This window comes from Serinus canaria, chromosome 20 (genome assembly GCF_022539315.1).
Source record: "Serinus canaria isolate serCan28SL12 chromosome 20, serCan2020, whole genome shotgun sequence".
In the NCBI taxonomy this organism is placed as follows: domain Eukaryota; kingdom Metazoa; phylum Chordata; class Aves; order Passeriformes; family Fringillidae; genus Serinus; species Serinus canaria.
In genome coordinates this window covers 8,678,229-8,700,102 of record NC_066333.1, presented here as the reverse complement: position 1 = coordinate 8,700,102, position 21,874 = coordinate 8,678,229, and the positions used below count along the sequence as shown (strand labels likewise).

General features: G+C 47.9%; 1 protein-coding gene across 1 annotated transcript in view; it reads right to left on the bottom strand.

The window, feature by feature from the left end:
• Positions 1–21,874, bottom strand: part of MYT1 (myelin transcription factor 1) — a 35,911-nt gene that overhangs the window by 13,645 nt on the left and 392 nt on the right. The window contains exons 2-14 of the mRNA XM_050982117.1: positions 20,325–20,355; positions 17,061–17,123; positions 16,099–16,348; positions 14,447–15,317; positions 13,686–13,820; positions 12,236–12,326; positions 11,648–11,761; positions 9,998–10,212; positions 7,288–7,412; positions 6,008–6,277; positions 5,126–5,280; positions 3,137–3,199; positions 2,844–2,912 (exon numbers count right to left, since the gene is read on the bottom strand). Of these exons, the coding sequence (XP_050838074.1) occupies positions 2,844–2,912; positions 3,137–3,199; positions 5,126–5,280; positions 6,008–6,277; positions 7,288–7,412; positions 9,998–10,212; positions 11,648–11,761; positions 12,236–12,326; positions 13,686–13,820; positions 14,447–15,317; positions 16,099–16,348; positions 17,061–17,123; positions 20,325–20,355 (2,452 nt within the window). The remainder of the gene's footprint in view (positions 1–2,843; positions 2,913–3,136; positions 3,200–5,125; positions 5,281–6,007; positions 6,278–7,287; positions 7,413–9,997; positions 10,213–11,647; positions 11,762–12,235; positions 12,327–13,685; positions 13,821–14,446; positions 15,318–16,098; positions 16,349–17,060; positions 17,124–20,324; positions 20,356–21,874) is intronic.

Genomic DNA, 21,874 nt, shown 5'->3' with positions numbered 1-21,874 from the left:
GGGGGAGATGCTCACTGCTACTTCTGAGCAAAACTCAGTGCACATCAAGGAGCTTGCAGAGCACCCTTTCTCCTCGGGGGAGGGGTTTTTTGGTGTCCCCACTTTATCCAGCCCTGTTTTTAAAGCCACTGGTGCCTGGTGTGGATGGCTGGTTGGTGCCTGCAGCAGGGCAGGGGTTGGTGTCTCCAGGACATGGCAGTGAAATGATGGTGATGCACGGGCAGCCCCTGAGCACAGGGCCCCTGAGAAAGGCAGGATGCTTTCCCTAAAGCTGGACAGGGCTCTGAGCAGCCTGATGTAGCTGAAGATGTCCCTGCTTACTGCAGTGGGTTTGGCTTTTAAGGTCCCTTCCAACCCAAACTATTCTGTGGTTCTGCACTGCTGCTCTGCCCCCTGAGAATCGGGGGAGGAATGGTTTCCACAGGTGACTTTAGTTTGGCAGCTTGGAAAACAGCTTTTTTTAAAATGTCTTTTCATTTTGTTCAGAAAATACCAAAATTCTCCTTTTTTCAGCAGCTCTGAGGGAAACTATGGTGTTTGCAGGTCACTGAATAACCTCTGTTGGCAAAAAAATTGGCACCTCACCTGGGATAAGAGAGCAGGGACATGGCCTGGTCCTAGAGGGATAACAGGGAAGCTCAGAGCCAGGAAAACATAAGTGCACGTGGGTCTGGTGCAGTAAGGGCAGGACACATCCAGCAGAACCTCAATGGGGGTGCAAATTCTTCAACTCGTTTAGAAATTGCAAGTTTGGGAGATGACTGGGATATTTCCCAGCTCTACACTGTTACAGTAGAAAGCAAAAATATTTCTCTGTTGTTTTAGCTTCAGGATGGGAGGAAATTATGAAAACACTAACACCAAACTCTTTCTTCCTTTCAGGATTTTTAAAGAGAAGAGAGAAGTAATTTGATTTTTATTTTTAATTATCTGGAGACAAATCATACCAACAGAGACCTTTTATTGCATGTTCCAGCCTGGAGCTATTTTTTTTATATCAGGGATATTAACCCCTGAAATAGAATTTATAATAGAAACACTGACATGGTCTTATCTGGAGTTCTGAAAAGCTGTGACTGTGCAATCTGTAATATCTCAAAATCCCTTCCTCCCTCCTCTGCTTCCATCCTCACCAGGACATAGGAAAAAAAAATCAGTTGTATTTGAGGAAATAAGATTAACAAGCCTTTTTTAGGCCAGAAATCTCCTTTTTTATACAGTATTTTGATAAAAAGTACTGACATCAGATGTCAGAGGGGAACACAGCAAGGCTGGACATGATGCTCAGTCTCAGGGATGAGCCCGTTTGCCTTTAGTCTGGCCCTTACTGGGAATGGCCATTGCTCCTGAGAGCTTTTAATATCTTTAACACTAATTGTTTGATCACTTGGCTGTTCTTTCAAACTGTTGGAGAAACACCAGATCATCACAGCTCTTTGAAGAGCTCCTTTCAGAATGTGTATGGTCTATAGTGTGTGATTAAGTGTACTTAGCACTAATCACAGCAGTCCTTGCCATCCACCAGCAAATTCTATTAATATCAGCTAATCCTGCCACTTTGTCCACCTCTGTTATGAGGAGCAGGTGGTTAACTAACACTTTTCCTGGCACCAGCCCCTCACTGGTGGTGGGGCACAGAGAAGTCCTGGAGCCACCACAGAGGATTTGGGACTTTTTCAATGGCCTTAGTGACCAGTGGGGCTGCCACTGGCTCACCTGTGGCTCCAGAAACCCCCGATGGCACACAGGGCACAGCACTTTTGGGTTTTTTCATGATCACCCTGTGCAATGTAAAGCCCTTCTTGAGGCTTTACCCTCAGTGGAGGCTCCTCAGTTAGGTCAGTGTCTAAATGGTCCAAAAACTGGATTCAGCAAGGCTGGGAACCCAGAGGAGACTCAGCCTGCAAGGATAGGCTGGGCCCATGAAAGAGATTATGAAAAAAAATTCTCAATGGACTTTTCGCCAGAGATGCAGATTGAGTGGAGAGGGTTGGGGTCTCCCCAGTGTTCCCAACTAAATACAATTTCACCTTCCTTTAGGGAAGGCAACCTAAGAGGGCGTTTGGGAAACCCACCTGTGAAGAATAAGCTCCTACTGAAAAGGAGGAGTTTGGAGCTGAATATGGGATTCAGAGGAAGATACCTGAATGAAACTGTCAAAACCAGGTTCCTCCCTTCAGAGGCAGCAATGGGAATGGGGAAGTTTGGATTTCTGTGAGCCCTTGTCCACTGACTCAGGATCTGGCCTCACCAAGCATTTGCTCACTCCTTCTTTCATTCCCTCACAAATCATGGAAATTAAGAGAAACCCCTCACACTACATCCCAAACAGCCCCTAAAATGTTGCATAAAAATAGCACCCCAGGTTCTCCAAAAGAGTTGGCTTTGCTGTGTGCTGGCAGTGAGCTACCAGCTGTGCCTCTACCCAAAAATAAATCCAGGCTTTGGATTATTTGAGATGGACAAAAATGTTAAATGAAAAGGGTTATGGCCCAAATTAGGCAACAAGAGCTTGGGAAAAAACGCCAAGTGAAAAAGAAAATAGCATGTGTACAATGCCCAGAGGAAACCTGCCAGGCATCCAGGTTATTTCCAATCATTGCCATCATCCCCCTCCCCAAAATTATCCTTCCCTCATGCCATTGCCTCTTCAACGCAGCAGCTGGAAGCTGGACTCCACCAGAGCTCCTTGCAGGCAGGTTTTGATCAGCTCTTTGAAAGGAGAAGGGAGGGGATGGAAAAGCAAAAGCAGAGCAAGAGGTGTGGGGGCAGGAAGGGAGAAGAGAGAAAAAAAGGCTGGAAACAAAGAAAAAAAAGGAGTTCCAAGTTGAGCGCAAACATACTTGAGGTCAGCAGAGTGGGCAGCCATGAGGTTTCTGAGGCTCTTGTCAGCAAGAGGACAACCAGAAAGGCTGAAAGAGAAGAGATGGAATATCTGGATAAGCAAAAAAAAAAAAAAAAAAAAAAAGAAAAAGGAAAAAGAAAAAAGGGCTGGGGCATGGGGAGGGAGAGGGGCAACAGAAGGGGGGAGGAAACAGAACCACAGAACCAAACTATCTACATGGTCACAAAACTATACCAAAAGAAAATAAAAGTTGTTTTTAAAGTTCAAACCGCACAGAAAATGTCAACCCACCTGCGGTGAGAGGCATAGTTCCCCGTTATGTGTCCACTGCCATCACAGCCTGGGGTTGGGCAACTGGGCAACAACAACAACAAAGAGCATAAGTGTGGGAAAGGAATGGATTCCCCAAGACCCATGGGTGGGCAGAGCCAGCAGCCCCCTCAGGGCCTGTCTGGGGTGTCTCAGTCCAGCCCTGCTGCCAGACCCCTGACACCAGCCCCATCCATCAGATCTTGGTGCATGTTTCTGTGTTGGCATGGATATAAACCAGCTGCTCCCCTTTCAGCTCCCCTTCCTGCCTTCTTACTTCTAAAAGATCATAAGGATCCTAAAAACACAATTAGAAAAAAAAAAAAAAAGAGAAAAAATTGTCTCAAAGGCAAAGAAAGTGTTCAAAACCTTTAGTTGATGGGAGAGCTTGGTGGCAGTGGGGGATTGACAGCCTGATGGGTGGCACAGCCTGACACACCTGGCCACCCCTGGCTGGGGCTGCCAGGTAGGATGATTCCTGCCATGCTGAAGCTCTGGCTGCAGGAATCATCTTGTTCAGATTTCAGATAAGGTGCTTCAGATTTCAGCTTTCTAAAATGATTTTTTTTTTCTCCCAGCACTTACAGCTGCAAATAAGGGACTGTTTGCTGCCAGAAGGGAATGACAGTAACCTCCGGCTGTGCCTGGTGGTGATGGACAGATACAGGTGAGGGGCACCTGCCTGGAAGTGGCACAAGAACTGCGCCCAGACACAGAGCATCAGACACAGCAGGCGAGTCTGCTCCTGAGTGAGCTACAGCTTATTCATTACAGCCCTGGGCCAGAGAGGAACAAGGATATTAAATGGAGAGGGAAGGCTCAGGGCTGCCCATGACACCATTTATTTATTCCAGGGCTGTTTCCATTTAGGAAATTTCTCTACCATCACAATAAAATTAAAGCACAGGAGGACTTCAGGGCTCTACCTCAGAAATTGCTGTTCACATCACTGGTGGGTTTTTAAAAACCCTTTAGATCTTTGTGCAAGGCAGCTGATCTGAGCTTTGCTCAATTAGGGAAGATGCTGCTGCTGCTGCTCTGCCCCCACAGATATCTTCCCTGCCTGGCTGCTCCCTCAGCCTCCTGCCTGCAGATAACGAGTGGGTTGGATGAGATCAGCAAAACAGTGCCCACCAACTCCCTGTGAGATGTGTGGGAGGGTCAGATGCACAGGAAAGAAGCCAGGAACAGCTGGGATGCCTGGGAGGGGAAATCTCCACATCACAACCTCCAGGCTGATCCTGACATGCTGTTAGACCAGAGCCAGGTCCAAGCTGCCGTGTTTGGCTCAAACCCTTAAACATTAACCATTCCTGTGGGAATTGGTGTGGATGCAGAGCCATGCTCCATCCAATAGGGCAGGTCTGGGTCTGTGCTTCCACCCACACGATGGACAGACAGATGTGAGCTGGGTCAAGGTCTCTCTCCAATGTTAAATGCAGCACAACTGCAAACTTGCTGCAGCCTCAGGTCACATTTTGTGTTCCTGCAGTATCACAGTGCTGGGACCCATTGCTCTAAGCCAGAAAATCCTGTCTTCTCAATAAGACATCTTGTGTTCAACATCCTCTTCAAGAAGGTGCTGAGTTCCCTTGGGTGCTCTTGGCTCCACAACATCAGCCAGTGTCCCAGAAAAGAGGATTAGGATATTGGGTAGGTGCCATCACCCTGCCAGAAACACTCTTGCAGGAAAATACCAGGAAAAACTGGCCCTGAAAGGAGTTTCCCACAACCCTGTCCATGAATCCAGAGCACGAAGCTCTCAGGTTCCTTTCATCACTGCAAAGTAATGTAGGAACATATTTTGCCTCATTGATCAGCAGTTGTAGGAGGATGAGTAAGATCAATCACAGCAGGAAAGGGAGCTACAGTTCTTATTTCTGTAATGTATTTTCTAATTTTGTTTCCAACCATCCTGGCTGAGTACATATTAATAGATTTTGGAGGAAGAGACAAGAAGGCAGGACTTACGTGAGCAGCTCTTTCTTGATGTCCTTGGAGAGGAATTTCAGCTTGAAGTTGGTTAAAGTAACTTCACCTGGGTATTTCCTCTCTTCAAAGTTCTCCTCTGACACTTCTTGCTCATCAGCTTCCGAGGAGGCAAAAGAGTGAGCAGCAGGCTCTGACTGCAAGGAAAAGGGCAGAGTTGTGGTGTGGTAATTGCTGCTGAGCTGTGGTGGGAAAGAATCCCAAGTTCATGGCAGCTAAGGGTTAGTGCCAGCAGTCCTGAGCTCCCTGCAAGCACTTCACAGCACCCAGCCCAGAGATCCAACAGACTGTAATTTCCTGGGTTTTTAGGAGCATTGTATTTAAACCACGTATGTAAAGGGATTTACACGTGGCTTTCCCAAGGTCTTGAAGAATGAAGATCAGTGCAGCCCTCTCACACTCTTCCTCAGCAGCCTCCCCATGGGCAGAGAGGCAGGTGATGCTCTCAGAGCCAGAACCCCTCACCCCAGCTGGAGGTCATGGCTGGATTCCCCCCGTGCAGGATTAATGTCAGTGCCACGCAGGGCTGTAGCTGCTAATGGCAGATATAAATCATTCTGAAAAAACATCACCAGAAGCAACACTGCTGCAAGGGAGCTGACAGGATTGAAAATGAAGAAAACACTGCAGACCCAGGACAAGTAAAATGGTGGGTGCTTCCTTTGCAAGGGCATCCCAACAGATCCAAGAGCAGCTGCTTCCTGCCTGGTTGATATCTGATAGCACTGACAAAGCCAGGGATATTTCTTTCCTTGGCTCAACGGACAAACTGGGGGTTCTGGGCAAAACAGGACAACTGTGCAGGCAAACAAGGCATTCAATGTCCCCTGAGCTGTTATTCAAGCATCAAGAGGCACAGCTCACCTCCTCTGGCTCCTCTTCCCGCTGGCGGTTTGGTTTAGTGTAGTCAATGGGCCCATCCCATTCGTCCTGGCGGGAGGTCTGGCTGGACTGGGGGGAGGTCATGGTGCTGCTCGTGGCACTGGTGCTGTTTTGGCGCTGGGACACGTCTGGGGACTTCATGCTGGGACTACTGCTGCAGCTGCTGCTGCTGGGGAAGGTGCTCTCCCGCTTGCGGTGTTTGTTCATACTCAAGTCCAGAGTCCCATTTTCATCCACCTCAATGTCCATGGACTGAAAGGTTGGAAGCACAACCAATGTTAGCAGCTGCCAGAAGGTCCCCATGGGGATCTTGCCCCTGTTTGTCTTTTGCAGTGCAGTGGGCAGGTATTCATGTCCCATCCTCTCCGCAGTCAAGTAGTACGAACTAAATAAAAAGGGTTGCTATTTCCTAAATATTTCAGGAACATGTCATGCAAAGGCACCCCTCTACTAGAATGGTTTGGGTTGGAAAGGACCTTAAAGCTCAACTCATTCCAACCTCCCTGCCATGAATGGGAACACCTTCCACTATCCCAGGTTGCTCCAAGTTCCATCCAACCGAGCCTTGGCGTTTTGACTCAGTTGATTGAACACAGGCATCTAGTGACACTTAGGATACCTCATGGCATCCAAAACATTTGCCCAGGGTTGGGAGTGCTCCCTGGGATTTTGGGAAAACCTATGTTCCTCTGAAAAACAGCTGGAGATCAGACTGGACACAAGAGGGGAACTTCAAATGGCATCAGATACAGATCAGGGAATGACTGAAACCAGCTCTGAGAATCATGGAATTACAGAATTGTTTGGGTTGGAAAAGCCCTCAGAGACCATCATGTCCAAAGATTCACCCAGCACTGCCAAGCCCACCACTAAACCATGTCCCCAAGTGCCACATCCACATGTCCTTTAAATCCCTCCAGGAATGGTGATTCCACCACTGCCGTGGACAGCCAGTTCCAGGGCTTGACCATCATAAATCTTAAATATTTCCTAACATCCAGTCTCAGCCCAAGACTTCTCTTGGGATTGATGCCCATCTCACACGGGTAATTTGAACCACGAGGCACCTCCACATCCCCCAAAGCGCCAAGATTCCCTCCTCCAAACCCAAAGTGGGGAGCCAAAAGGTGATTTTGCATGAGTGCCTGCATTGCCTCTATGATGCCTTTCTAAAATGAAAGGAAGGGTAAACCAAGGTGTCTCTCCCATCCTGAATTCCAAGTTTGGCCCTTGGGCAGTGGCTCCTGGCCACATTCACCCACCTTGCCAGGGGCCTCTTGCTGCTTGGTGCTGAGATTCTCAGGCATCTCCCAGCAGCGGGTGGAGAGGTTGAGGATGGCGGTGGCCGCCATATGCGCAGCCTCAGCGTCGTGGGAGTAGTCGAAGCCTGTGGAGGAAGATGAAGTGCTCTTCACGTAACTGCTGGAGGGGCTGTGGCTGGGGGAAGAGGCCTTTGGAAAAGGTTTGGCTGGAATAAAAAAGAGAAGGAACAACACAAGGCTAATGTATAAGTGGCATGAGCAGCAGGGGTGGTTAAGTCAGTGTGACACGGTTAATGTATGCACAGTTCCTGGGGTTATTCCCAATCCAGGGGCTGGTTTGTTGCCTGGGACGTGCAACAGGAGCTGTGCTGGCTGCAGCTTGTGCTTGGTGTGAAAGGTTAATTCATTAACTGACTCTGCCATAAATACCCAAAACACAAGTGCTTTTCTTCATTAGAGCTGCTCCTCGGTGGAAGCAGTTAAAGGAGAAAGCTTAGAGAAGCTTCCTGACTCATTTTTTATTGTTCTCTCTCTGTCCATAACTTTTCTGCAGGGCTGCCTTGCAGGGAGATTTCTAGTAGCGTGTTTGAAAACTTTAAATTTATAAAATTACATTAATAGAAAGAGCATGGTCATAAAATATGAGCTTCCAAGGATGACACTAGTGAAATATGGATTTTCTGACAGCTGACATATCATTTAAATATGCCAGAGTAACAGGATTTATTGCACAGCTGCACATAGCCACGCTGCTGCTCTGCTCTTGTATGTCACAGCAGCAGCAAACCGGCCTGGAGATGAAAATTTCTCTTCATGACCTGTGAAATGAAAATATTTCTCAGGGTGGTCACACAATAAAACTTTCCCTAATAATAAAAACTAAAAATTCCCAATTAATACAACTTGAAGCTGATCCCATTTAGGGCCCCTCAGTAGTTTCAGTGGGTGCAAACAGGAGATCATCTGATTTAGAACAGTCACGGGATTGTACTCTGAATCAATTATCAAAATCTTCAAATCCTCAATTCATTCCACCATCCTCTTTCTGGGGGAAGCCATCCCCACTTTAGTGGGAGGCTCACCCAGGGAAGACTCCTAAGCTTTGGCCTGAGCATATCAAAACAAAGCCAACCTCAGTTGATGCAGCCACGGAGAGAAGTGATTTCATTATTCCCATTACAAACTCGTAATATAAGACACTATAAAATACTAATCTTCCCCAGCCCTGCTTTCTTCCTCGTTGCGTGCGTATATAATGCATATTGACATTAATGGGAGTTACGCACACACATGCGGGGGAATATAAATCCCTCTGGATGAAGATCTCTTTAAAATAAGTTCTCAGTGAAAGGAGCAGATTTCCCTGCTATGATTGGCAATCATATTCATCCTGTCGCTTTGATTAACTCATTGGAGGTTTGCCCACATGGTTATTCTTGTGTCTGGCTGCTTGTTTTCCTGTCCGGTTTAATCCATGTCTTCGAGGCAGGGTGCGAGTATTTGCCAACCCAACCTGACAATATCCAGGATCGGGAGATGCCAATTTCAATTTCACACCGTAGGCTCAGCGATGCTTTTCCATTTCATAAGTATTTCTAGCACTAATAGACTCGCAATCAGCAAATTAGTGAAATAAGTGATGAGAAAAAATAGAAAGGATTATCCTAGTGGGTCTGCTGGAATTATTTTTGTCAGTACAATTACCCTGAAAATTCTTTGCTAATATTGCAAATAACACAATCTATTCAGCGAGAGAATCACTTGTACTGGGAAACAAATTACTTTTCCATCAGCCCTAACCCAGGATGACAGTGGCAGTTGTGCTCTCTGGCCTCCATCCAATTTCATTGTCTGATCCTGTACAGATTTAGTACTGTAATAAAGAGCGCTCCCATTGTAGTGCAACAACCGGGATGCTTTCAAGTACGAGCACTTTTTAGAGAGCAGCTGCATCAGGATTAAACAGGATTGTGGAAGTGGGATTAGCCAGACAGAAAGCCCTCTTGAGGCCGCTGACTTCTACAAAATGGGCTCTTAAATATTTTCTTTTGCCCCTCAAAAAATGTCTTGAGGTGCACAGTTCGTGTCAAATAGCACATTTGCAAGGGCTGTGTCCCCATGCAGTGTCCTTTGGCAGCCCAACCCCTCAGGGTTTATTCAGTCATTTTGTTTTCACCCCAAGTTATAACCAGTGCAAAGTCCTCAGAACAGAGCAGAGGTGGGTGGCTATGATAGGAAAGAGCTGGAAGAAAGAGGTGGGTGATCGATAGGTAGAGCTGGAGAGCAGAGCACAGCAGGGAAGACAAATGGGGGGAGTGGGTCATATATAAGATGGAAGAGAAGAAAACTGTAATCCATTTAGCTAGATGAGGAAAGCCAGATCAATAGATATGAGCTGCAAAGCAATGGGGACCAACTGAGGACAACTGTGTAACTTATCCTAGCTCGAGACATCACTCAGATTAATGTTCCCACCACAGTTCTTCCCAAAGCCAAAGAGACTCTCTTCCAAACAAAGATTTCCCTGCAGCCGTGGACTCCCCTCACCATCAGAAGTGCCCACCTCACCCTCCCCATCCCAGGAGGGTCCAGCAGCTCGGCCCCAAGAGTCTCCCATCACCCCAAACCACACAAGGCTCCCAAGAGCATTGCAACATGCTGAGAAAGGCAGAAAATGCAAAGACCAAGTCCACCCCTGCTCCCAACTTACATTTAAAGGCTTTAGGTGAGGTTTCGCTAGTCTGAATCTTTGGGGCAAGCATGCGTTTGCCAAAAACCTGAGCATCAAAACTTGCATAATCGAAGGTGACCTTGGAGTACTTCTCCAGCTCCTTGGCCAAGTTGGCCCGGGGGGTTGCTGGGACCATGTTGGGCCTGTAGCTTCCATACTGAGGGATCTCCAGTTGCTTCACAAAGCACATAGGCCTGAGGATGAAACAATGAACAGCAATTATTTCTCTTTACCTTGACGAGGTGAGAGGGGACCAGACACAATGGGCGCACGGCTGCACCTTCTTCCTAAAGGCTTCCTGGGGACAAGGAGGCAGTGACAGCCCATCTGCTCTCCCTCAACAAGTCTACATCTGATCTGGATCTCTCAGACTCCAGTTTTATTTTTCTATTCTTTTCTACCATCATTTTTTCCCCATCTTTTTAAGCAAAACATCAAGTTGTCAACCTCATCCAGCACTTGCAGGCTGTCATGGTGTGGCAGCATTTTCCAGAAGAGAACAAACTTGGGCAATAACTCCCTCATTGGACCCCATGACACAGGGTGGCACACAAAGGCATAAGGACCCCAGTTCAGCTCAGCTCCCTGCTGCAGGTTCACTGCAGAGGCACCAGGGCCTCTCCCCTGCCTCAGCTCCTCCTAGAGACCCGCTGCTACGGGGCTGCCTATCATGAATCAATTTGTCTTGCATATAAATTGTATATAAATGGCCTATTGTTATTCTCCTTCCCGTGACCTCTTTCCACCAGAGAGTCCTCGGAGCGGGAGCTCCTTGGAGCATGGACTGTCCTCGTGACGCGCTCAGAGCGCTCTGCGCGGGCTCCGCTGCAAATAAATAAGTAATCGCTCTAAATGGCCTTTCCAAAGTAGCTAGAGCTGGAGCACCAGGGTGCCCAGCAGTCCTGGGGAGCAAAGAAATAAATGAATCAGAGCTCGATGCCTTTGTGGGAGGGCTGCTTGGGGCTCACACTGCGGTTTTTATCCTGCTCTCGTTGCAAAATAACCAACCATATTCCAATCCATCTGTAGCCTCGTGAATCACATCAGCTACGGAAGCCAGCATCTATCAGGGACATCCTTAATGGGAGACAGCCCTTTCTCTTGGGAAGAGAGAGATGGGCAAAGTATCAAAATTAATGTGACTGGTTTGGAAACGAGCGGCAGGTTCCTCTCCTCTGAAACCTGCGGGCTAAGGAAGAAAAGCAGGTGGACTTTAATGCACAACTGCCATGGAGTGATTTGTGTGTAGCCTAAATCTCCTCCTCCTCCTCTTCCTCCCCCCTCCCAGAGCCCACCCTTCTTATAATGCTGATATAATAACCAGCCCTTGCTGGCAGTTTGTGCTGCGGAGCAATCGGCACAAGTGCCTTCTGCTGCACTGCTAAAACCCTTTGGCCTGTAGCCTCAGCATTAATTGATGCTACAGAAGCAATTCATTGTCCTCAATGCTCTCCCTGGGATCATCAATTAAATATCTCCCCACCTTGGCGAGACCTATGATCATAATAACAGGACTCAGCAGTATCAAAATACAGCTGGAGCTATGGCTGCTGTTCCTGGGAGCAAGGCAGGGCAGGGAGGGCTGGGGCAGGGTGGGAACATGGAGCTGAGCCTTCCTGTCCCCCTTACCTGAGTATCCGGTCAGAATTGGAGCTGGTCTTCGCAGGATCACCAGACTGGGTTTGTTGCTTTTCATGTGATTTGGCTAATTTCTCAGCAGCAGCAATGGGGCACCCAGATAAACTGCAGGAGTTGGTTGGGTTTTGGTTTTTATTTGAAGGAGAATAAAAAGAGAGAAGGAAACCAAGCATGAAGAATGAGCATAAAACCCTTCACTTCACGGACCCATAGCTACACCAAGCCTGTGAGAAAAGTGTTTGCTTCCTCTACACTGAGCAAGTTCTATAAACAAGACAAATTCACCTTGTACCTCATCAACACAGAATCATGGAATGATATAAAATGTTTTGGGTTGGAAAGGACCTTAAAGCCCAACTCATTCCCTGCCATGAACAGGAACACCTTCCACTATCCCAGGTTGCTCCAAGCCCCATCCAACCCAGCCTTGAACATTTCCAGGAAGGAGCAACCTGTGCCAGAGCCTCACCACTGTCATAGGGAAGAATTTCTTCCAATTTAACCCTGTCCTCTGTCATTTTGAAGCCATTTTCCCCCCTGCCACCCCGTGCCTGTGAAAGAAGAAGCCAAATCCGGTACCTCCTGTGCGTGTTGCGGTTGCTGTTGACGTGACCCTGTCCAGTGCACCCAGGCGTGGGGCATTTCAACACGTTCTCGTGCATCGCCAGGACTTGGGAGCAAGAAGGGGAAGGGGAGAAGGGAAGGGAAAGAAAAACAACTTAATAAAAATCAGAGAGGAAAAAAAGAAAAAAAAAGAGAAAATCATCAAGCCTTGTACACTGGTTTCCTAGAAATCGGGGAATGTGAAATGCTGTAATTACAGTTTGCAGAGGAAAAAAGAAAAGATTTACAAGGCAGCAGTGCCCAGGTCAGCACTAAGTTAGCATCTCTGTGCACAGCCTGGGCTTTCTCCCCATTTTCTGATTGCAATCCAGTTTCCCCCATCCAGCCCCTTCTCCCCACCCCTGTTTTGGAACCAGGTCTTCAGTTTCAGGTAGTTTTAAGTGATTGAAGTTGTAGCTCTGCTTTTATCCTTAGAACTAGTCTTTGTTTGATTTTTTTTTATTTTTAATCTTCAGGATTATTGCTTCCTGCAGTGCTGACCTTAAAAGTAAAGAAAATAATTTGATCTGCAAGCTTTTGTAAAGCCCACAGCTTGTGCTAGTTATTTATTAATATTTTTGCTTGCATTCCAGACTGCGAAGATAACTGTCCTTTCTCCTTGTTTCTTCCAGTTCTGTGTTTATGTCAGGTCTGCAACCTTTGAAATTACTGCTAAGGAAGGGCTCCTCTTTCTTTTGGTCTATTATGCCATTATCGTAAACATACAACATTGATTTTTATGTATCTATACAGGGAAAGTTATTTAGGATGCTGGTAGAGAGGTGGAAATACAATCTCTCTCTGTGCATATGTATATACAAAAATCTGTTATGAGGATGATAAATATTTTCTGTAGAATAAGTGAATCTTGGTATAGCCCTTTGGGAATTCTGGAGAGATTAGGACACAGGAGACTCAGCAATCCTGCACATCCTGAATCACTCATCACTCCTCTTCTTTCCCGCATGGCAACATATTTGCACAGCAAGGCAGAATAATATCCATTTTTTCCCAACATGATGTCCCAAGTAGGGAAAAATGTGCAACTTCCAGTGTAAAGATGGGCACTGCTTAACACACCTCTGGAGATGGGCAGGCGTTTTTAAAGCCCCTCTTTGATTTTCAGAGAAGGGATCTCATTCTCCACAGGATGGTGCTAAAAATCCTCTAAGAAGGACAGGACTTCCAAGTAAATCCCCATCATGTTTCCTGTGATTAGCAATAACACTTTGGTGGATGCTTTGGTGGATAACAGCATCCAGGGTCAACTTGGAAAAGCACCATGCCACGCCAAAAACTTCTGTTATACTCCAAGGAATAACATCAGACTTGATGCCATAAAACTCATAACGTTTGAGAAATTCCCCCAAGAAAATTAGGCTCCAGACTAATTGAAGCAGCCCTTGGTGTGCCACCATGTACTCACTCTCGGGGGGGATCCTGTCTTTGTGCGGACAGCCGGAGAGGCTGCGATGGTGGGGGTAAAGTCCCGTGACGTGGCCGGTCCCATCACAGCCAGGAGTTGGACATTTGATTTCTCTCTTCTCGGGCCTCGAAGGATCTAAGAATTGTGAGGAAAGGGCAGAGGGAAGAAGGTTAGTGGATTTGGAGGGTAAGAAGTGAAAAGTGCTGAGAATTGTTCTCACTGCCTTTCCAGTCAAGCAGGGGGAAACCTTTGGGTTTGGAGGTTTTTTTCCTGGAGTGGGAAAAGTAACACTGGAAGTTTCAAAAATTGAAATCAGTAAAGTGATTTTAGGAACTAACACAGCTCAGAGCATGGAGACACTCACAGCGACTGAGCAGGCAGCCTGGCTCTGAGCTAGGGGATGCTGAAGTTCCTGCCCTCGCGTTTCTGTGGCCAGACTCCTACCACTACTTTAAAACCCACTTGGATTTTCAACCAGCCCTTCTGCTCAGGCTGAAATTTTCAAGGTTAACTGACAGTTTAGCCAAGCAATTCCTCTACTCAGAGGAATGAGAGGGATGAACCCTTGTGACGGTGTAGAGGACACCATCATCTTATGCATTCATTGTTGACCTCAAGGATGTCCCCATCCCTTTGGGCATTGAGGATTTGTGGGCTGTGAACTGCCCCCACATTGGCCTAATGGTCCATGCTGAGCAGACAAGTTCAGCTCTTCCACCAGGGATGGGAAGGAGGGAGACACACAAAGGTTCTTCCCGTACCTTTGCCGTAGTAGCTCTTCCGGATGCTGTCCAGCGGTTTGTTCTGTTTGTCCTCCATCTGGAAGTGCTTCACATGCTCTCCTGGCAGCCGGCTGGGCTCCCGCACGATTTTCACCTGCTCGGCTTTCAGGGCAATGGCTTGCTCCAGCAGCCCCAGGTTGCCCCTGGTCATCATGTCGTACATCTCCGACTCATCCGTCACGGCTGATTTCTGGGAGCGGGCATCATCGTCCTTGTCGTCATCCGACCGGACCTCCACGATGACTGAGTACTCGGGCTTGGGGCTGAACTGCCCTTCACAGTGGCTTTTCTGGGGGTCCTGAGAAGTGTGAGGAGCTTCCTCGCAAATCACTTCAGGAGCCATCTCCTCCTCCTCTTCCTCCTCCTCTTCTTCCTCTTCCTCCTCCTCCTCCTCATCCTCTTCCTCCTCTTCCTCTTCCTCATCATCCTCCTCATCATCATCCTCCTCATCCTCTTCTTCTGCTTCAGCCTTTTCCAGTTTGCAGGACTCCTCCCCGTTCGTGTCGTCCCGGGGCTCTGGACACAACTCGCTGCTGCGCTCGCTGGTGACCTCGATGACCTCCTCCGCGTCCTCCGTCTGGATGATGATCTCCTTGTCACACTCCTCCTCCACCAACTCCTCTCCTGCATCCTCATGGACCAAATGCACAACGTTGGATGCTGGCTTGGAGCCCTGCAGCTCCGCTTCGGGCAGCTGCCCTTCGATGGCGAGGGTTTCCTCTGCTATTTGGCCTAAGTTTAGGAGAGAGTTGGCGATTATTTCTTGGTAGCTGCTGTAGTTGGCCTTGCTGGGCCCAGATGTACTTGTGGCTGTGTTTTGTCCGTAGTGGGTTGATTTTACTGGGCTTCTCTCTGAAGGGTGGAAAGAAGGAATAGAAAGAAGAGGGGGAAAAGAAAGAAAAGATGGAAAAAAAAAAGTGAGGAAATGAGAAAAGGAGGAAAAGAGGAAAGGAGTAAAAGAGAAAAGGAGGGGAAAGAGAAAAGAAGAGGGAATAAAAAAGGAGGCAAAGAAAGTAATTATATAAACTCATTAAATACAACTTTTGTTTTGCTTAAACTTAATTAAAAGCAGAGCCTGGAAATTGCACCTCTGAAGCTTCCTAATTTATTGAATTTGGGGATGGCAGGTGGAAAGAGGATTTCCACATGCAACTCAGGTGCACCATCTGCCCACTGCCACCCCTAATGTCTGTGCTCCCCAGGCCAGGGCTCCAAACCAGTGAGGAAGGCAGTGTCAGGACCCCAGCTGAAAATCCATGTCCTTCTCCATATCTTTTTCCTTCCACTCCTCTGCTCTTGGATAGTGGCCAGATCTGTCCAGGGAGGAGGGTCCTGCTGAGCCTCTCATGGCACCTGTGTGGGACCCCCATCACACAGCTCTGTGCTTTCCGTGGGTCTGTCCCTAGGGAGCATCCCTGAAGGAAAAGCTCTTATTTTTAAGACACTGGAGGCACTGTGCCTTCTCAGCTTAACTCGAGCATTGTCATTGTGCTTCTACCCAACAATGGGTCCCCCAGTAACTGAGGCACCCATCCTGCACATAATCCAGAGGAGCTACAACTTCTGGCTGTTAACCCTTCCTGCTCTTTCTTCATCTGCAGAACACAGCTCTGCATCAATAATGATGAAGCACCTTCTGCTGCCTCGGGGCTGTGGGTCTCCTCCTGCTCCATGGCCTCTGCCTCGTCCTCCTCCAGCATCCCTTCTGACTCATCAGAGCCAGACTCCTCCTTGGCCTCGGCCTCCTCGCTGCCGTCGCTGTCGACGTTGTAGCCTTCATCCAAGGCCAGTTTGAGTGGGTGGGATTTCCTCTTGGACACCAGATGTTCCGCCTCAGCATCCTGAAGTTTCCTCTTCTTGGCTAGAGGGCAGCTTTGTAAACTGCAGATGGGATCAAGGAGCAGAGAGGAGGCATTGCTGAGTGAGAGAGGCCTGGATACCTCATACCAACCAGTTAGGCAAATGTAAGTGGAACAAATATACAAAAAATGCTACCAAAAAAATCATCCAGTACCCCAGATTTTTAGCTGGTTTAACCTCTGTGGCCACATGTGCTCTTGCACAAGGTCTTGAATTTGTGCAACTACATCAACATTTTTTCACACACAAATGCTGGGATGTGGCATCCCAGGACTAATGCTGGTGGTGGGCACCATGAAACCAGCCATAGGGTGTAGAACGAGCCCCTGGGACACATTCACCAACTGCTCCAATTTCACAATTCATGGGGTGATGAAAACCCTCAGTTAAGGCTTGCGTGACCTCCAAGGCAGCCAGTGTGTTCTCATTTGCCTTCCCAATCCATAGAGACACCAGGCAGACCAAAATCTCTGCCCATCAGCAGCTCCCACCAACCCCAGACAGCTGAGTCCAGCACTTCTGGGCAATCTTGTGGTCTATAGGAAGGCTGCTATGAGTCTGGAGAGCCAGATCTCCCCAAGATCCCTTAGGGACTAATGGAGAGCCAGAAACAAGAAAATTTGGAACAGACACGTTAGACTGCTGCTCTGAACCAGATTTTCTCCAGTGGACACCTGTCTTTGGCTCTGTTGCTCACATTTTTCCATCCCCACTACCTCGAACCCCACCTCACCTTCTGTGTCTCGCATACTTCCCACGGATATGTCCTGAGCCATTACAGCCTGGGGTTGGACAGCTGGGGAGGGAAACAAACAACCATCAGGAACAGCAAGAGAGCTCAGAGAATTAATGAGGATTGTATCACCTACAGTCAGTTAAACAAGTCCTGTGCCCAAGGAACAAGCTAACTGCAAGCAGGAAGTTAATTTCCTTCAAATGGTTCTGTTTGTCCCTTGGAATTCAAAGGGAGGAGGGCAAGACAGCAGTCTTGCAGTTTGCTAAAAATTAATGAAATTACTCACCCCATTTAATTAGATGAACAGTTTGCTATAGTTTTATGAGTGTGTTTAATTAAAGATTTGCATGTGTGAGAGCAAGCTTTTAAAGGCAGTCAGCTACTGCACTCTGCCTCCCTGCTGCTACTCTCCAGTTTTCTTTTTCTCAGGAGGAAAACATGGGATTTTCCCTTATCTGGTGGCTTGTCAGGGAACTGGGGCCACTTACAGTAAGAAATGTGTGTGTTTTGGGGAAGAGCAGACTGGGACTTCCTCAAAGAGGTTTTAGCCAGACACGTTGGATGGAGATCCCCAGGACTAAAATCCTCAAAACCTCACTTTTGGGGGGAATGGATGGGATTTAGGTGACAATATCTCCCAAATCCCTGCAATTCTTTCTTGCTGTTCTGCAGAAGAGGATGAGTTAAAGGCTTGCAGGGAGTTCTGAGCCTGCTGCTTCCACTGCTGCCTTCACTTGAGCATCCCTCACACGGGACCACAAGCCTCCCCTGCAGGGGTAATTAGTCCCAGCGTCAGGAGCTGCAAGGGCTCCAGATAAGAGGCATTAAAGCAAACATTTTCTGGCAAAACCAGATTATGACATTGATTATAGGATGCCCAAGTGACTTGCCTGATGTCTGAGGAATTCTGGAGTTGTGTAGGATTAATAACCTCATTTAGCAGTGTATCACCCTCAGCCTGGGAAGCTGGAAGAGCTAATGAAATCTCTTGATGACAGTGCAAAGGGAGAAGGCATCACCAGCCCAGAGGGGATCTCGCCAGGCTGTTACTCTCAGACTAAAAACATGGGATAACATTAAATAGTACCAAGTGCCAAGTCAGGCTTTAGGGACTGGGAGCTTTGCTCTCAGCAGAGCTCAGCCCTTGCAGAAAGCTGAGGACACAGAGGGTCTGGCTGCACTAATGGGTGCAGCAGCTCTGGGAGCACTGGCAGGTTATTTATTAATGGTTTAACTCCCTAGAATACAAGTCAGATCTTTGTGTTCAAAAACCACAATTCAACCCAAAACCAGTCAGGACAGCACTGCTGAGCTGCCAGGAAAGTAAGAATCCTTCCTTCAGGGAGACTGACTGGCTTTAGGTTAGCAAAGCAAATGCTGAGAGGGCAATTGGTGGCACCACATCCCCTAAGGGGACACAGTGCTCTGGGGAGGTGGAAGCTGCCCCTTGTGGCTCCTCCAGATAAGTCCCCCCTTCCTGCTGTCCCCTTTGCTTGTGACCTGGCTTGAACCCATGCTGCTGCACATCCTCCAGTGTCATCTCTTGTGGGATGGCTCCCAGCTCTTCCGGCATCCACACACAGCCCCAGCCCCACCACACCTGGGGCCTGGCCTGACAGCCATGGTGTCCCTTCTCCAGCAGGACACTCGAGGTCATAGAAAACAAGATCTCATCCCACTAACATGTGCAACTGGAAGGAGAAGCTTCCCTCTTTGCTGCTCATGATCTGAAAGTCTATTTAATTTTAATTGTCCTCAGGCCTGACTGAAGCTGCTCTGTCCCAAGCAGCCCCAGCCACAGTTTCAGTGACTGCACACCAAAAGACAGAGCAGTGTTTATGTCACCAGTGACTTGCCTTAAAAAGGCCTTTTTCAGTGGCAAACAGGAGCAGCTCTGATGAAGATGTTACAGGCTTTTGTAAGTTTTCCTGTATCAACTAAAGCACATTACCCATCACCCCATTTTTAATGTGGTTTAATGAAGCCTGCATTAAAAAGTTTGTAGGAAAGAGACAAGTGGTTCAGCATCGAGGTTTGCTGAAGCAGGTGTCGATTTGGGATGTTTCTGGCTTCACTTTGTTGATTTAATGCCTTTAAAAAGCACCAGCACAAAGGTGATGCTCTACACGCTCTGGGCCAGGCTTTCCCTCCCCACTCTCCTTTGGGGAGTTTTCGTGTATTTTGGCACGAGTCCCGAAAGGGGAAACGGGCTTCGAGGTCTATTAAAGCTGCTCTCCATCTCTCAAGAGCCACCACACCGAACAGCTCCCCCCCTCTCCGCTGCCTTCATCTGCTTGACAAAAGGGCTTCTTATTGTTATGCAGACGATGCCCTGCTTCCAATTAGTCGATTAATCGTCCAGTTATTCAGGCAATTAGGTGACAGCTGCAGAGATGGCTTTGTGGAGCACTCTGTCCTGCCCCTTAGATATGTCACCTGCTCCAATTACCACCTCCACTCAAGTGTTCAGCAATAAAAGTTGGAGAAGGGGCATGCCCAGTGCTGGCTCCTCCCGGCTCTCCAGAGTAATCTGAGAGTGGAGGAGCAAACTGCTCTGAAATTGGGTCGGTTTAGGTGCAATTACTCTTAGACACACGCGGGAGGCTGCAAGGAGGGGCAGCGCCTGCTCTTAGTGCCTGCCCAGGTTAAAGGCTCCTACCTCTGACATAGGTCCCTGTGCAAGGTTTAGTGGGAGCTTGCAGGTGGGGGAGGCTGTTACATCTAACAAGAAGCTCTGGAGGCTGCACAGGCTCTGCTCCTGCTCTTTTGGCTGCTGCTGTTGGCTGCTGTTGGCATCCCAGCACTGCTAAATGAGTGACAACAGGAGCTCGGTGACTGAGCAGAGGACGGGGGGCTGAAGGAGCATCCAGCACCAGAAGTGATGTGACAATATGTGGAGAAAACCTCTGGTTAGTAGGATGGTGTCCCCAATGATCCTGAAACACAAGCCCTGGGCATTAGGTTTGCCTGGGGTTTAGATCTGGGGTGGGACAGTGGGTAGCTGGAGGGTCTCCAGTGTAATGTCATCCATCCAGAGCTGCAGTTTATTTCTTTAACTCCTGTGATTCCCCTGATTTGTAGTCTAGTGGTACCCTGAGGACTTGGACACAACCACAAGCAGAAGCCCCCCAGCAAGACCCCATTAGTCCCATGGGTTTGCTGCCCTCACCCAGGTTTCCCAGCTGAGGGGCTTTTCTCAAGCCAGCCCCACCATGTGCCTCCCTCATCCCTCCCTTGGCTAAGGAGGAGCAGGGTCCTTACCTCACCTCCTGGCCGATGAGCTCCGTGGGCACTGGGCAGAGGGCAGGATGCAGCAATGGAAACAAACACAAAGTCAGAAACAAACCAGGGGTGCCTGGCCCCCCAAGACTGAAACTCTCCTGCCAGCAGCTGGGTTTCTGTTTCCTCCCTGGATATCCCATTTGGAAAAGAAAGGGCCAATGTCTCCTGTTGTCCTTTGTTGCATGCCAGCCTGTAGCAAATCATAATCCTGCCTTGTAAATCCTCACGCCTGTGCTGATGTTCAAGCAGGTGAGTGCACACTGGCAGCATCAGGGACTGCCTCTGTTCTTTGAATCCGTGATGACTTTGAAGTCAGTGGAACTATTCTGACACACATACATGTAACTCAAACACTTCTAAATAAAGACTGAGTTTTCTAATGCCTCCATCTCTCTTTCTGCCCTTTAAAGCTGCTCATCAATTTCTTCTTTCACACTTCACAGCTGTTTTCCTGCAATGGCCACATTCACCTCTATAACACCAGCATCTTTCTCCTCTCCCTGTCCTATCAGACTGATGCCAATGCTCAGATGCATGGTGGGGTTTTGTTACTTGGGGTATAGGGTAAACAAGAGTTTGTAGGACTTTTTAGGGATTATTCCCCACTTGTGAATAAAAGGGCTTCTCACTGCTCACCACAAGAGCATACAACAACCTCACATTGCAGCTGAAACCTTACCTCCAGCCAGGAATCCAAATAATCAAGAGGGGAAAAAAAAATAAATCCCTCAGCACATGTCTAAATTTGCCCAGGCTAAAAACCATAACATGTTTGCTCAATTTGTTTGAGCTAATTGGGTTTCCTGGGATCCAGCTCCCAGTGGGATGACTCACAAGCTTCAACAAACTGGAGGCAGTCAGTCCCAGGGTGCAGGCAATAAATTACCTTTTCACATCGAGAAACCCAGATTCAAGTGTGGAAAAGGCAGGGTGTGAGAAAACAAATAGAATCAGGGCAGTCTCATTTGCAACCTGAACGAGCACCTTTGTGTATGTGCAACAAAGCAATGAAATCCAAATATTCGAGCTCAGCTCAACACAGCTGGCGACATCTGGGTTTGGTTTTGTTTTTAAAAGGTGCAGATGTTGTAAAGAGCAAGGAAGAAGGAAGGTGAGGACAAAAGGAAGGTGGCCCAGCCCAACTGTAGGATGAAGCTTAAGTCCCTGCAGCCATCACACCTTTCCAGCCTTGTTGGTTCCTCACTTCCAGCCACCTTTGTCACTCATCACATCTACAGCCACAAAAATGAACCAAAAAATAGAGAGGCTGGTCAGTAACCATCACCCATGGCTAGGGGACTACCTGAGGTGACACCCTGGGCTCTATCAGAGCCTATCACCTTCTCCCAGAGAGAAAACATGCACATAATTTCAGTTCTTCTTCTTCTTTTTTTTTTAAACACAGAAATAAATCACACTCAACCTTTGCATTAACCAGTTGTTTGTCCTCCCATCCCTGCCAGGGCATGGCCCATTTGCTTCTGCAGCATGAGCTACTTCTGCCAGGCACTCTCAGATGTGTGACTTCA